This window comes from Quercus robur, chromosome 3, assembly GCF_932294415.1.
Source record: "Quercus robur chromosome 3, dhQueRobu3.1, whole genome shotgun sequence".
Classification (NCBI taxonomy): Eukaryota; Viridiplantae; Streptophyta; class Magnoliopsida; order Fagales; family Fagaceae; genus Quercus; species Quercus robur.
In genome coordinates, this window is record NC_065536.1 from 31,634,627 (window position 1) to 31,647,309 (window position 12,683).

Consider the following 12,683-nt stretch of genomic DNA (forward strand, 5'->3'; position numbering starts at 1 on the left):
AGTTAAGAAACAAGTCATGGCTTGATCAACCAAGTGAACACCACAAGGTAGTGATCACAATACTCATTCACACTTGGAATGAACACAAGGACATACAAGTTAATAAGCACAAGGCAAGACACTTGTATGCTCAACACTCAACCAATGCATAACACACAAGGCATATGCATCTAGGAATAATCTTACAAGGGCACAAGAGTGACAGTACATAAACCAAAATGCAGAACATTTAGATTAAAGTACTGATTTCAACATAGCATAAAGGCTGCACTAAGCAAGGTACAAACCATATAGCCTACAAACTATGCATAAAACATTAACCCTAAAAGCTTACAAAAGCACATGGGTACAAACCACAAAATACTGAATATAAACTCAAGCAATATAAACTAAAAGTGCTTAAAGTTCCTCCCCTTCAAAATGATGAGAAGTTGTGATGCACTTGGAACATATATACTTGTAACCTGAAACACTTGCACAAAACACATTAGACCCTCAAGGTAAAGCAAGTAATACAAGGACAAGTATAATGTAACAAGTAAAAAGCGATCAAGTAAACATGTTGTGAAACATATGAGAAACTTGATCAAACACCAAAACATTCATATAGAAATGACTACAATGATCACATAGCAAAGCAAATGATCATCTGAACATGCATTCAATGAAGCATAATAGCATAGGGATATATGCATGTCCAAAGCACAAACATGATGCAATGAGAACAACAAAACATAACTCAAGGCACCATAAAGCCAACAAGAAAACAAACAGAACAAAGTTTTCTAGTTAACACAATGTCTTCTCCCCCTTGGTATATGCATCTCCCCTATGGAATATCTCTCCCCCTACAAATGTGCATGAGAAATAGAATTTCTCCCCCTAAGGATGTGCACAAGAGTCATATAGAAATGACAAAATACTCCAAAATATACTCTAGAGTATACACTCCCCCTTTTTGTCAGGAATAGACAAAGGGTCAAAAAGAAACGAGGGCAAGAGATGAAGGTACGAACAATGCTAATGATGCATGAGGGGTGCAAGATGAATGAGAAAATGAAGCTCAAACCTAAGACAAAGTAACATGCTACAAAGCATAAGGTAAGCATGACATGCTAGGATGAAGAAATAAGGTAAAGACCAATGCATGACAAGGATAACAAAAGTGTGTGCAAGAGGTGGCTAAGTGCAATGCATGAAAAATGCACATGTGGGGCAAAGTGTGCAAAATACACAACTAATGAACCAAACATGTTCCTAATGAGGAAACATGAGAAACCCCAAAGTTTGGTACTCATCGGAGTCCAAACAAGCGAGAAAATGTCTAAGAGGCATTTTATCAAACACCTAGCATGCACACTATGAACAATAATGTGAAACAATGCATAAATATCATGAAATCCACCCTTAATACATGTTCTTTCTGCCACAAGGGGCCAACATCCAATACATATCAACAAAAGAAACCAATCCCATAAAGAAATTTGACAAAAATTAAGTTTTCCCAACCCCAATGATAAAAAATCCCAACCAAGAGCACAAAGCTCTCCAAAACATAATCTAAGGATCAAAAATAAAGAAAAGAATTTATAATTACCTTAGAAATGTTAATGGAATGAAAAACCATTCAAATTGGTTGGATTTTGATGTAAAAATATTGAAAGAGGGGTTTTAGAGAGGATGGGAGCGGTTTAAAACAAGTTTCCCACAAAAAGCCCATTAAAAAGCTGTTTCTGGGCGACTCGCGACTGGCGAGTCGCGAGCCAAGTCGCGAGTGAGCCGCGAAACCTCTCTGTATGAACTCGCAGCTTAAACTCGCGGCTTGCAAGCCGCCAAATCGAGTAGCCAAAACTGGCAGCTTGTTGGCAGCTCACGCAAGTAGCCAAAATGAGTGGCCAAAAATTCTGACACTTGTTTTTCAAACCAGAACATGTTTAAACATTGAAAAACAAAGTAAGCACTAAACATAAACACAAAAAGTGATAAAAATCACTTTCAAAAACATATAAAATGATCAAAAATCTTTTTGGATTAATCCATATAAGATTGAGCACACACACATCACATTTAGACAAGTACAATCTAACAAATGAATAAGACATTCATTGAACATTAGGCATGTGTGTTGTGTGTGTGTATCAAATGTGGAATAGTCCTTAGTCTAGAGTGAAGTTTCAATGATCAATTCAATCAAGTCATACACAACTAGTGCTAAGTCAAGTGGTCTATCTCAATTATAGAAATGAGCATATATGACCTCCCACAAGAAAATGATTACATATGATGAAGCTTTTCATTTGGCTTCTTTACAATTCATAACATTTGATCATTTTGAATCAAAACATCTCATTTTGAGATCGATGCCTGAAATTTTGATATTTCAATTTGATGAACAAGCCTTTGGCTTTTTTTTTTTTGGGCATCATACAATTTCATTTAAGTCGCTTTCCCTTTTTCCTAGTCGAATACTAGTATGTGCGACGGCTTTTGCAGCTCATTATCTCTTTTCATTTTGAGATTTACATTTATTGAGCTCTTTAAGCAATAAAAATAAAAGAGTGGGAAGAGATATAAGCACAAGTCTACGCATGTATCAAAACCAACATAACTATTGACAAATCATTCATGACAAGCTTGAAGATCAATTTATAACAATCACACAAAGATGTCAAGATTTTTCCCACAAAGATATAAGTGCAAAAATAACAAGCTAAGTTCGAAAATGCATAAAGCCATTTGTACAAAAATACAAGGCCAAACTCACATGTGATATGTGCTCAAACATATACGATCAAACTTTTTGAATTTTTCACTTTTTATGTGGTTTTGGATTTTTTACTCACACAAAACAGAAATATAAAAGTAAGATCAAAAACAAAACAATGCATATAAATGAATGCAAGATGCACAAAATGCATGAAGATATGACATTTAATGCATGAAGGGTCCTACAAAAATCGAAAGAATTAGATCAAGGACCAAAAGAGCAAAAGCTCAACCATAGGAACCCTTCCTCATCCAAACGGAACGATTGTTTGGAATGAGTGTCTCAAGAGAAGTGAGACGAGGGTTGGAAGAATGAGAACCGGAGATGCACATAGACAAGGAGGTAAGAGCATTAACCACTTTCTTCAACAACTTACCATTTTCCATCCAATCCGGTTTAGCTTTCAAAGCACAACTTCCAAAAAACTCAAGTTTATCTTTTCTTTTGATTTTCTTAAGAGCTTGAAACTTAGAGCAATGAGGTCTTAGATGACCAAAGGCACCACAATGGTGACAAACAATGTATTTAGGTCCATTAGGCTTTTTGGGAAGGGATCTAACAACAAAGGTTTGTTCTCTTTTTAACTTGGGGCATTGGGGTCTTATATGACCGATCACACCGCAATGGTGGCAAGTAGGAACAAACTTAGATCCACTCAAATCCCTAGATTGGGACCTAAATAGAGGCTTAGGCTTAAGAGCCTTTCTCTCCACTTTTTGATTTCTTTTGTGTGGAGGAATGTACACCGATTTGTCCTTTGAGGTAGAACACACAATAGGCACAAAATCGGGTACCACAACATGATTGCAACATATATTTTCTTCCATTTTAGCTATAGGTTCAGCAATCAAACACTTGGCATGCATCTTAAGAGATTCATTTTCAGATTTAAGATCATCAACAAGTTTGTTAGACAAAACAAGTTTAGCATCCAAGTCCTTATTTAAACATTCAAACTCTTTCAGCTTTTCAAGAGAAATTTCAGCAAGATTCTTATATTTCTCAACCAATGTGTTAGATTCATTGAGTTTAGCAATCAAATCATCCTTTTCATAAACTAACTTGCTCAAATTCTTTTGAAACTTCTTAGCTCCTTTCTTCAAGAGTTTGTCAACAACACCCATAGATTCAATTAACATGTCATCACAATTATGAGGATTAGCACTCATAGAGGCATTTTCACAAACACATGGCATGTTACAATCAACAATATCCATAGAAGCATACAAAACATTACCCATGGCAAAACACACAAGGGGTCAAGGATCAAATTTAGGTAATAAAACCAAAACAAGTGTACCCGCTCTGATACCAAATGAAAGTTCAAAAACGTGTATAAACACCCTTGAACGTTTAGACCCCCAAATACAAAATAACCAATTCAAGCTTTATGACAAACAACTAGTGTGCGGAAAATGAACATAAGCTATAAACAGAATTGGAAATCAATCTAAGCCAATTATAAATCACATCCACAGCAGAAAATTATAAAAAGGCAAAGATAGAGAGGAAGGAAGATGCAAATACAAAGACAACACGCGATGTGTTATCGAAGAGGAAACCGAAGCCCTCGGCGTAAAACCTCTCTGCCGCCCTCCAAGCGGTAAACAATCCACTAGAAAATGCAGTTGGGATACAAGGACAGCAATAGACCCTCCAAGCCTAATCTACCCAGTGCACCTAAGCCCTCCAAGCTTCTTGCTCCAACGAGGTTGCGCCGAACCTTTTTCTTTTCTAACTTCCCGGATTCCGCTACTAGACCGTAGCATCAACCAATGAAGATTGGTTCCTTCCTAACTGCTTCCCAGAAATCCAAACAACTGTCTCTCAGTGATGATGATGGTGAGAACCAGGTTTGGTATAATGCCTCTCAAGGATTTGACAATGGAGAGGAAGAGAGTTGAGGAATTTGAAGAGACTCTAAGGTAGAGATTGTGGGTGAAACAATCTGGTTTTTCTTTAGGTTTTCTCTCTCAAAATTCTCTCTGGAAGCTCTCTTTCAATCGTGGGTAAAAGGGGTATTTATACTGGAGTGGGAGAGGAATGTGAAACGTCAGGTTTTACAAAACAGGGGTGGCTCGCGGCTTGACCTCGCGGCTTGACTAAGTCGCGAGATCAAGTCGCGAGTTAACCGTATGGCCAGTTGTCCTGTTTTGTCCTGTAGTGCTCCAGCTAGCATGACTGTTCATCTTCCAGCATGCTTGGCACGTGTGCTACTTCTGGCGGCTTGCAGCCGCGAGTCACCCGCGAGTCCCAGCCGCGAGTCTCTGTTTTCTTGCACACTCTTGAGCAATCTTCACTCTATCTCACTCACTACCCTTACAACAAACTCACCTAAATACAGGGTTACTAAATGCTGAATTACAAGCAAATTTGGCACGGAATAAAGCCAATTAGATGGTTGAATAAATTCAACCTTACACTTAGGTATCATTAACTTTTGATAAGTCCAACAAGAAAGTAACTGTGATGGTAATACAATAGTTTAGAACTTATTGATATATTTTAACCAAATTGATGTCAGTTCAATTAATTAATTATGTTCCTTGAATTTAGATTAGTTAAAATTAGTCTCTCACAAAAAAAAAAAAAAAAAAAAGATTAGTTAAAATTAAACGAGTCACATAATCAATATTGTAATTATTATAGCGTGGAAATCAACCGAGACAACAATATGGTTACGAAGAATAAAATTTAATGTGAAAATCCTTCAAGAGCTTTATTGCTTATACTCAACAAAAGAATCCACTATCGAAGTTTAGAAATAAAATTAACCCTAATTCTAATTCGTTACCTCTATTATAACTTACTATTAGAACACCACCCAATTAACATCAACCTAGTTGAACTCTTCCATTATAAATCTCTTCCACGACTGCAATCTCTGACCGATTCCAAAAAACTTTTGAATATCTTCACAGCAGCAAGTTTTTGGTAGATGCTATGGCATCTATTTTTTCATTCATTTTTCTTTAGATATACTTTGATATCTCCAATATGATGAATTTAAGAGAAACTTGAATACAAAATCCTAGCCACACAAATGCAATTCTCTCCTCTAAAATCTCTTATTTAGGTCAACTTATAATGTCCCTCTTATACTCTAACAAGTAAGGATCAAAATCCAAGAGTTTAGCTAACTTAATAGACTTGATTAAAAACCTTGTTCCCGTAGCTCGATAGATTGAGGTTGCTATTGAGCTTACAAAAACTTCTATTTTTTGAATTAATCTCAAGTCTTCATCTTGATCTTGAATTACAACTGTTAGGGTCATATTTTGATAGTTGGCATACTCTATGACAAAACGCACTTTACTTATATTTGGTTAGATTTATGTGAATTCAAAAATATCATGATGTACTTTGAAAAAGTTTTTCAAATGGTAGTATTAAAGACATGAAGGTTGTACAAAGAAACAAGTGTGAAAAAGCTGAAAACTATCTGCTAGACACCTGGCTCGATACCTCTCAATTTATCGAGTTTCTCAAATCCAAATTTCTTAGATTTGATTTTCAGCCTATGATGATGTGGCTTTTCTAAGGGTTTTTTTTTTTTTTTTTTTGGGCACCACCACAAATAGTTGCTCCAAAATCCATTCTTCCTAACTTAAAACTCCACAACAAAATCAAACCCAAAATCCACTAGTGAGGATCTAGGTGTTGTCGCTCAGCTCAATCTGGGACCATGAATTGGATTTTTTTCCCAAAATGGGTATTCTGCAACTCAGTGAACTGCATTTGGGTTGTTGATCAAGAGAGCTTTTTTATGTGGGATTTTGATGGGTTTTGAATCTAAAATAGGTTTTCAACGTAGGTTTCTAATGGGTTTTGAATCTAAAATGGTTTTTTTTTTTTATGTGAAATATTTATGGGTTTTGAACCGATGGGGTGGGTTTTGGATTTGATGAGTTTAACAATTGTCTTTTCTGATAGGTTTCATGTTGGATTTTAGATTTGGGTCATTGATGATGGTGGTTTGATGTTCGTTCAAATAGTGGCTACATGCAATGGTGGCTAGGTCTTTGGGTTGTCGTTGATGGTGGTAGCGTACAACGCAAGAAGAGAGAGAGAGAGAGAGAGAATATTTTTTAAAATCTTTGGCAAGAAACTTACATTGCTTAATAGAGCATTCATATTGGAGGTGTTATTCTAGCAAAAAAAAACCTTTTTTAGCACTTACAAAACCAAAAACCATGCTACATCCCAATTAAACTACCATCTATAGTTGTTCATTGAAGCTACAAGTTAAAATTAAAAAAAAAAAAAAAAAAAAAACTCTCTCTCTCTCTCTCTCTCTCTCTCTCTCTCTCTCTCTCTCTCTCTCTCTCTCTCTCTCTCTCTCTCTCTCTCTCTCTCTCTCTCTCTCTCTCTCTCTCTCTCTCTCTCTCTCTCTCTCCATAGATGCATCCGAGGTGGAGATCAGTATTGGTTGTGGTGGAGATTGGTATGTGTGTAGTGGAGATTGGTATAGGTGTGTTGAGGACGTCGATATACTACGTACTAGTGCGATTTAAGGATGAAGACAATGAAGGCAACGTTGATGGTTTCTAGATCATGTATATGGGTTGTGGATCATGAAAATTGGGTTGATTTTGTATTTTTTTGGGATGATTTGTGGGTTATTTTGGTAGTGTTTGGGATGATTTCAGCTTGTGGCCATGATAGCAGTGGTTAGGTTGTGGTCACAATGGTGGTTAGGATGCTGTTTTTTGGTTGGGTTGATTTTGGGCTAGGGTTTGCGATGGTGGCTAGTAGGTGAGATTCAGTTTGTGGTGGTGGCTATTGAGTGGGTGGGTTTTGGTTTATCGTTGTAGATGGTGGGTGGGTTTAGTTTGTGGCAATGGCTAGTGGGTGGGTATCTGTTTGATGGGTAAGATGAAGTGAGAGAGAGACAGAAATGAAGAGAGAGAAAAATGAATAAATAAATTAATAGTTTTGATTGTGATATGAAAAATAAGAGATGAGATGTAGCAGGTTATGAAATGATGTGTTAAAATAAATAAAAATAAGTTTTTTGAGGGTTAAATGCTAAAATTTTGTAATTAACTTGATGTGCATGCTGTTAACCTTTTTTTATTTTTTATTTTTTTTATTATTTTTTTATTTTTAGCTTTTATCTCTGGCCACAAGTAAATAATTATTGTTCACTGTTAACTCTTTTTTTGTTAGTTTGTTGGGGTTGATGCGTTTAGTTTTTGTGAATTTTTAGCTATCTTTTTAGCATCTTGACTAACCTGCTCAGTGCTCACAGTAATCACCATGTAATCGGTTTGATGTTATTTTTCTAAGATGTTGAGCTCCAGGTTTCAATTTTAAACTCCTCAGCTCCGTCTCCTTTTTGTTGCTTTTGCTTACCCAATTAGCGATCTTGCTTCCAATTTTGCAACTTTGGCCGAGAATTTGTAGTGTGATGGGATGGGATGGGATGGGATCTGTGTTCATCAATCAGAGATACAATCCAAAACTTGATCAATCCTCAACCAATGAAATGGAAGGAAGAGAATATTCCATCATTTGGGGCTAAGATAATCTTGAAACATCATTGAAGGAAAAAATGCTAATCAATAACCTATGGCCACCTCAGCAAAAGCATGGTTTCCTTTTATTGATGGCAATAGCGACTCATTTTCCTTTTTAACAATTTGTACATTTTGTCTTGGACCACCCCACTTGCACCACTTTAAGAAATCTCTAACACATAAAGATATTATTCAAATCAACCCAACAAACAGAAAAATTCAAGCCTGCAAAGACCCATGTTCTATCTATCTCTCTCAGGGACAAACTTCTCAATGAAATGGTATATTAATTTCATGCAATTTGGTCTCTGATGCATCATCATCAACGTCATTCTTTGAGCTTCTTCCATTCCAACTTGTCGAGGTCTCCCTCTTCCTTAGCCTGATCTCTCTCCCATTTCTTTCCTTTTATACGTTTAGGCTTTCTCTTATCCGATCCTTTTTCCTCTGACTTTCTCCAACTTTCTCTCCCTCCCCTCAATGCCAGAAATGAAGCGAGAAGTGAGCACCACCTGCCTCTGTCTCCTTAGTTTATTTGCATAATCTGTAGCTAACAATAAATATATAATAAATTCTTATTTTTTCAGGTCATGTGGCCTCGATTAGTAGCCAACAAATTCCTCAGGAAGACATTGGGAAGCAACAATTTTGTCACAGATTTTCCGGGCAACATAGAAGGCATTCTGGAAATTCCAAGCTCAGACCAAACATCTCCAAGACCTAAGACTATCTTCAATCATCGCAACGACGTGCATAAGTAAGCAAACATTTAATGCTATCTCCCTCAACCCCATATTGTAAAGTTGGTCTATCTCTAATATATGTAATTCAAGTAATACAATATATCTGAGTTATTCTGTTATTTTATTTTCTTATTTAATCTCTTTCTCTTAGGGTTTTCGTTAGTACTTGGAACGTTGGTGGGATTGCACCACACGATGATTTGAATATTGAGGATTTGTTCGATACATGCAACAATTCCTGTGACATTTATGTGATTGGGTAATTCTACAACTCCAAATAAAGAAACTAGAATGAATAAACTACAATTTTTTTTTTTTTTTTAATGATCTAATGATATTCTCTATTCAGGTTTCAAGAAATCGTGCCCCTAAGAGCATCAAATGTTCTAGGATCAGAGAAGAGTAAAATTTCTATGAAATGGAATTCCTTAATTAGAGAAGCTTTGAACAAGAAAAAACACAGCCGGGAACATGACCAATATAATCATCTACAAGAAAGTGCAAAAAATGGAAAGTCCATTGAAAGCAGCATTCCTCAAGATTATCAGTGTATCATAAGTAAGCAAATGGTTGGGATAATGATATCGGTTTGGGTTCGAAACAATCTCCGTCCTTTCATCAAGCATCCAAGCGTCTCATGTGTAGGTTGTGGCATCATGAGCTGCCTAGGAAACAAGGTAATTCATGATTTATTTTACACACAGTACTAGTTGCTTAATATTTTAACCTGATGATGTTGAATGTTTATCAATTGTCAACAAAGTAATGCTAGATAATAAACCAACAAGCCATAGTTGCATAGCCGTACGTAATTTTTTGCCAACCAATAGGGTTCTATGTATGATGCCTCCCATGTGTTTGCAACATATAGTGCACCAATCAACTGAAACATATGAAAAAGTAATACATTTGAATATTGTTGAAATCGATCTTATTTTCTAATCTTTTTGTTTGCAGGGGGCAGTGTCTGTTAGATTTCAGTTGCATGGAACAAACCTATGCTTTGTGTGCTGTCATCTAGCTTCAGGAGGTAGAGAAGGGGATGAGAAGTATAGAAACTCCGACGTAGCTGAAATATTTTCTCGGACAAGTTTTCCTAGACGCCCTTTACTTGATTTGCCGCGAAAGATTCTTGATCATGAGTATGTAAATTTCATTATCGTGTATCTATCAAAAATGGTCGACCAAACCACTATTTTATCACGAAAAATCTATCAATCAACGTTTCTTTTGCTAAAAAAAATGAGAGAGTAATATTATTAATATTACAAATTTTATTATACACCTTACAAACTGATCACCAATAAAAAAAAATTAAAATTAAAACTTAGATATTCATTTATTATATTGTTCATAATCTACTAATATTCATTATCACATAAATATTATTGCAGTAAAATTGCTAATAATTTTAGCACTTTCCATAATAAGAATGGCATAAAATAGATATAATTTCTAAAATGTTATAGCATAACTTTTCCGATTTAATTTCATCACATAGTGTATTAACTATTGTAGCATAAATAATATTATCTTGCTCATCAAAAAAATAAATAAAATAAAATTATCTTGAGAATAATGAAATTTGATGCAACTATACATTTAAATTTAATTAAAAACCAAAAGTACAATATTCAAGAAACTGTATTTAAGCTTTGTGCAAATAAAAATATAGAAGATACGGAACTATCTGCAACAGGTTAAACAGCATTATTGCTTTCCATCCAACTTTTAATTTGTCCTTTTAATTAAAGCCGCCAAAATTGTTAAATTATTCCTAGGTGGTTTAGATGTGGTATTTTTCTGTAATTTCTTTTTCAATCAGGGTAGTTGTTGAAAGAATATTTAATATGGTGGGCTAAGTGAGTTAGGGTTGCTAAACCACCTGAAAAACATGATTTCTCAAATTAAGTGCAAAACCACTAGTGTAATAAACACCCTTATAAATTATATAAAAAGTTGATCGTAACCATAACCATAGACTTAATGCAAATAATAATTTAAGTTAATTTTTGACTTTCTAATATCTTGATGATGTCAGCAAGTTAATTATGTTTGGTTTAATGCAGCCAAGTTATCTTTCTTGGGGACTTAAATTATAGAATTTCCCTACCAGAAGGAACAACACGATTATTAACAAATAGACGAGAGTGGAATGCATTACAAGAAAACGATCAGGTAACCAAATACACAATTTTTAGATGTCTAAATTCTAAAAGTCGTGTGTGTATGTATATATATATATATATATGAAATTCTTCCTATTGTTACTCTAGTTAACTGGAACAATTTTTTTTTTTTTAAATTTTTTTTTATGTAAATGAAGCTAAGGATGGAGCTTCGGGATGGTCAAATATTCCAAGGTTGGCAAGAAGGAATAATCAAATTTGCTCCCACTTACAAATATTATCCGAATTCTGATTTATATTATGGATGTCTTGAAGATATAAAGGGTGAAAAAAGACGCGCTCCTGCATGGTAATATATTTTTTTAATTTTATTTTTATGTATAATCTTTTGGACAATCAAAAATAACAATGATATGGGCACAAAAAATTTTATAACTTTTTTTCACAATTAGTTGCAATGATAAATTGTAATTAATGCAATATTATTTCTAGGTAGAACCATAATATCAGTTTTATTCTAAACCAATCATAATTAATCTACTATCTATCTTAACAATTATGAAAATGTGAAAAAATTTGTTGCCATTAAACTTATTGTTAAAAAAAATTCAAAGTGACATTTTGGATTTTAGATGGGAATTAATGTCAGGAACATCATTTTGTTTTTCTGCTTTTTTAGGTGCGATCGGGTAATTTGGTATGGAAAGGGTTTAAAGCAGCATAAATACTATAGAAGTGAACTAAAGTTGTCAGATCATAGACCTGTCAAAGCAATATTTACAGCAGAAGTTGGGGTTACACAAGCGTTGAAAGGATTTCAAAGTTTTTTCCTATCCGACAGGTTTGAGCGAATTACAAGCCACTTTGAGTTATCTGCCTCCACTGATGATATTCTATGTAAAGGTAGATCAAGTTTGCAAATGTAAAATTAAACTAAACCTATAAGATGGTATATATATGGTGTTTGAACACAAAATGAAAAGGGGAAAAAAAAAAAAAAAAAAACACCAAGTGTTGAAGCTTCTGTCATATATTTTTATATATATGCTAGCAGACGAGTGTACAGTGATTTTTTTTTTTTTTTTTTGAGTGTACAGTGAAGTTGGTTTCATTATTCTCCATGGTTTTATATATTTAAGAGTCTTGGAAAGCCAGTCCAAAAAGTCGCTATTTCTCTTTCAAAGATAATATGAAGGTTCGTTTTTATCCAAGAAGAATTGTCCAAATTGAAGAGCTTACCTGATGCTCCCAGCCAGGGTGTTGCATCCTCACGCAGTGCATGTGGTCTTTAATTAATTCCAAATACTTCTCAGTGACAGCTTGAAAGACAATTTGGCAGGCGCATTTTCAACTTTGAGATTGAAGAAATAAGGGGAGAAGAGAAAGACGAACCCAGTTATTATCGTAAGACAAAATTGTGAGTTGGACCATGCGTCATCCTCCATATACAAATACACCGCTGCTAATATGTTTATTTATTAACATGGGGTGGGAGATTAAAGTTATTTTTCTTTTATGCATTTGA

At 34.9% G+C, this 12,683-nt stretch overlaps 1 protein-coding gene across 2 annotated transcripts; it reads left to right on the plus strand.

Moving 5' to 3' along the window:
- The first annotated feature begins 8,498 nt into the window (after positions 1-8,498).
- On the plus strand, positions 8,499-12,683 carry LOC126717792 (type IV inositol polyphosphate 5-phosphatase 9). 2 transcript variants are annotated; one of them, XM_050419690.1, is made up of 8 exons: positions 8,499-8,650; positions 8,874-9,043; positions 9,181-9,288; positions 9,379-9,706; positions 9,987-10,171; positions 11,099-11,207; positions 11,356-11,507; positions 11,838-12,683. In XM_050419690.1, the coding sequence occupies exons 2-8, from the start codon at positions 8,877-8,879 to the stop codon at positions 12,082-12,084; spliced, it is 1,296 nt and encodes a 431-aa protein (XP_050275647.1). In that variant the 5' UTR covers positions 8,499-8,650; positions 8,874-8,876; the 3' UTR covers positions 12,085-12,683. The 2 variants fall into 2 exon arrangements, with proteins under 2 accessions (XP_050275647.1, XP_050275646.1); XM_050419689.1 differs by having other exon boundaries at positions 8,502-8,787.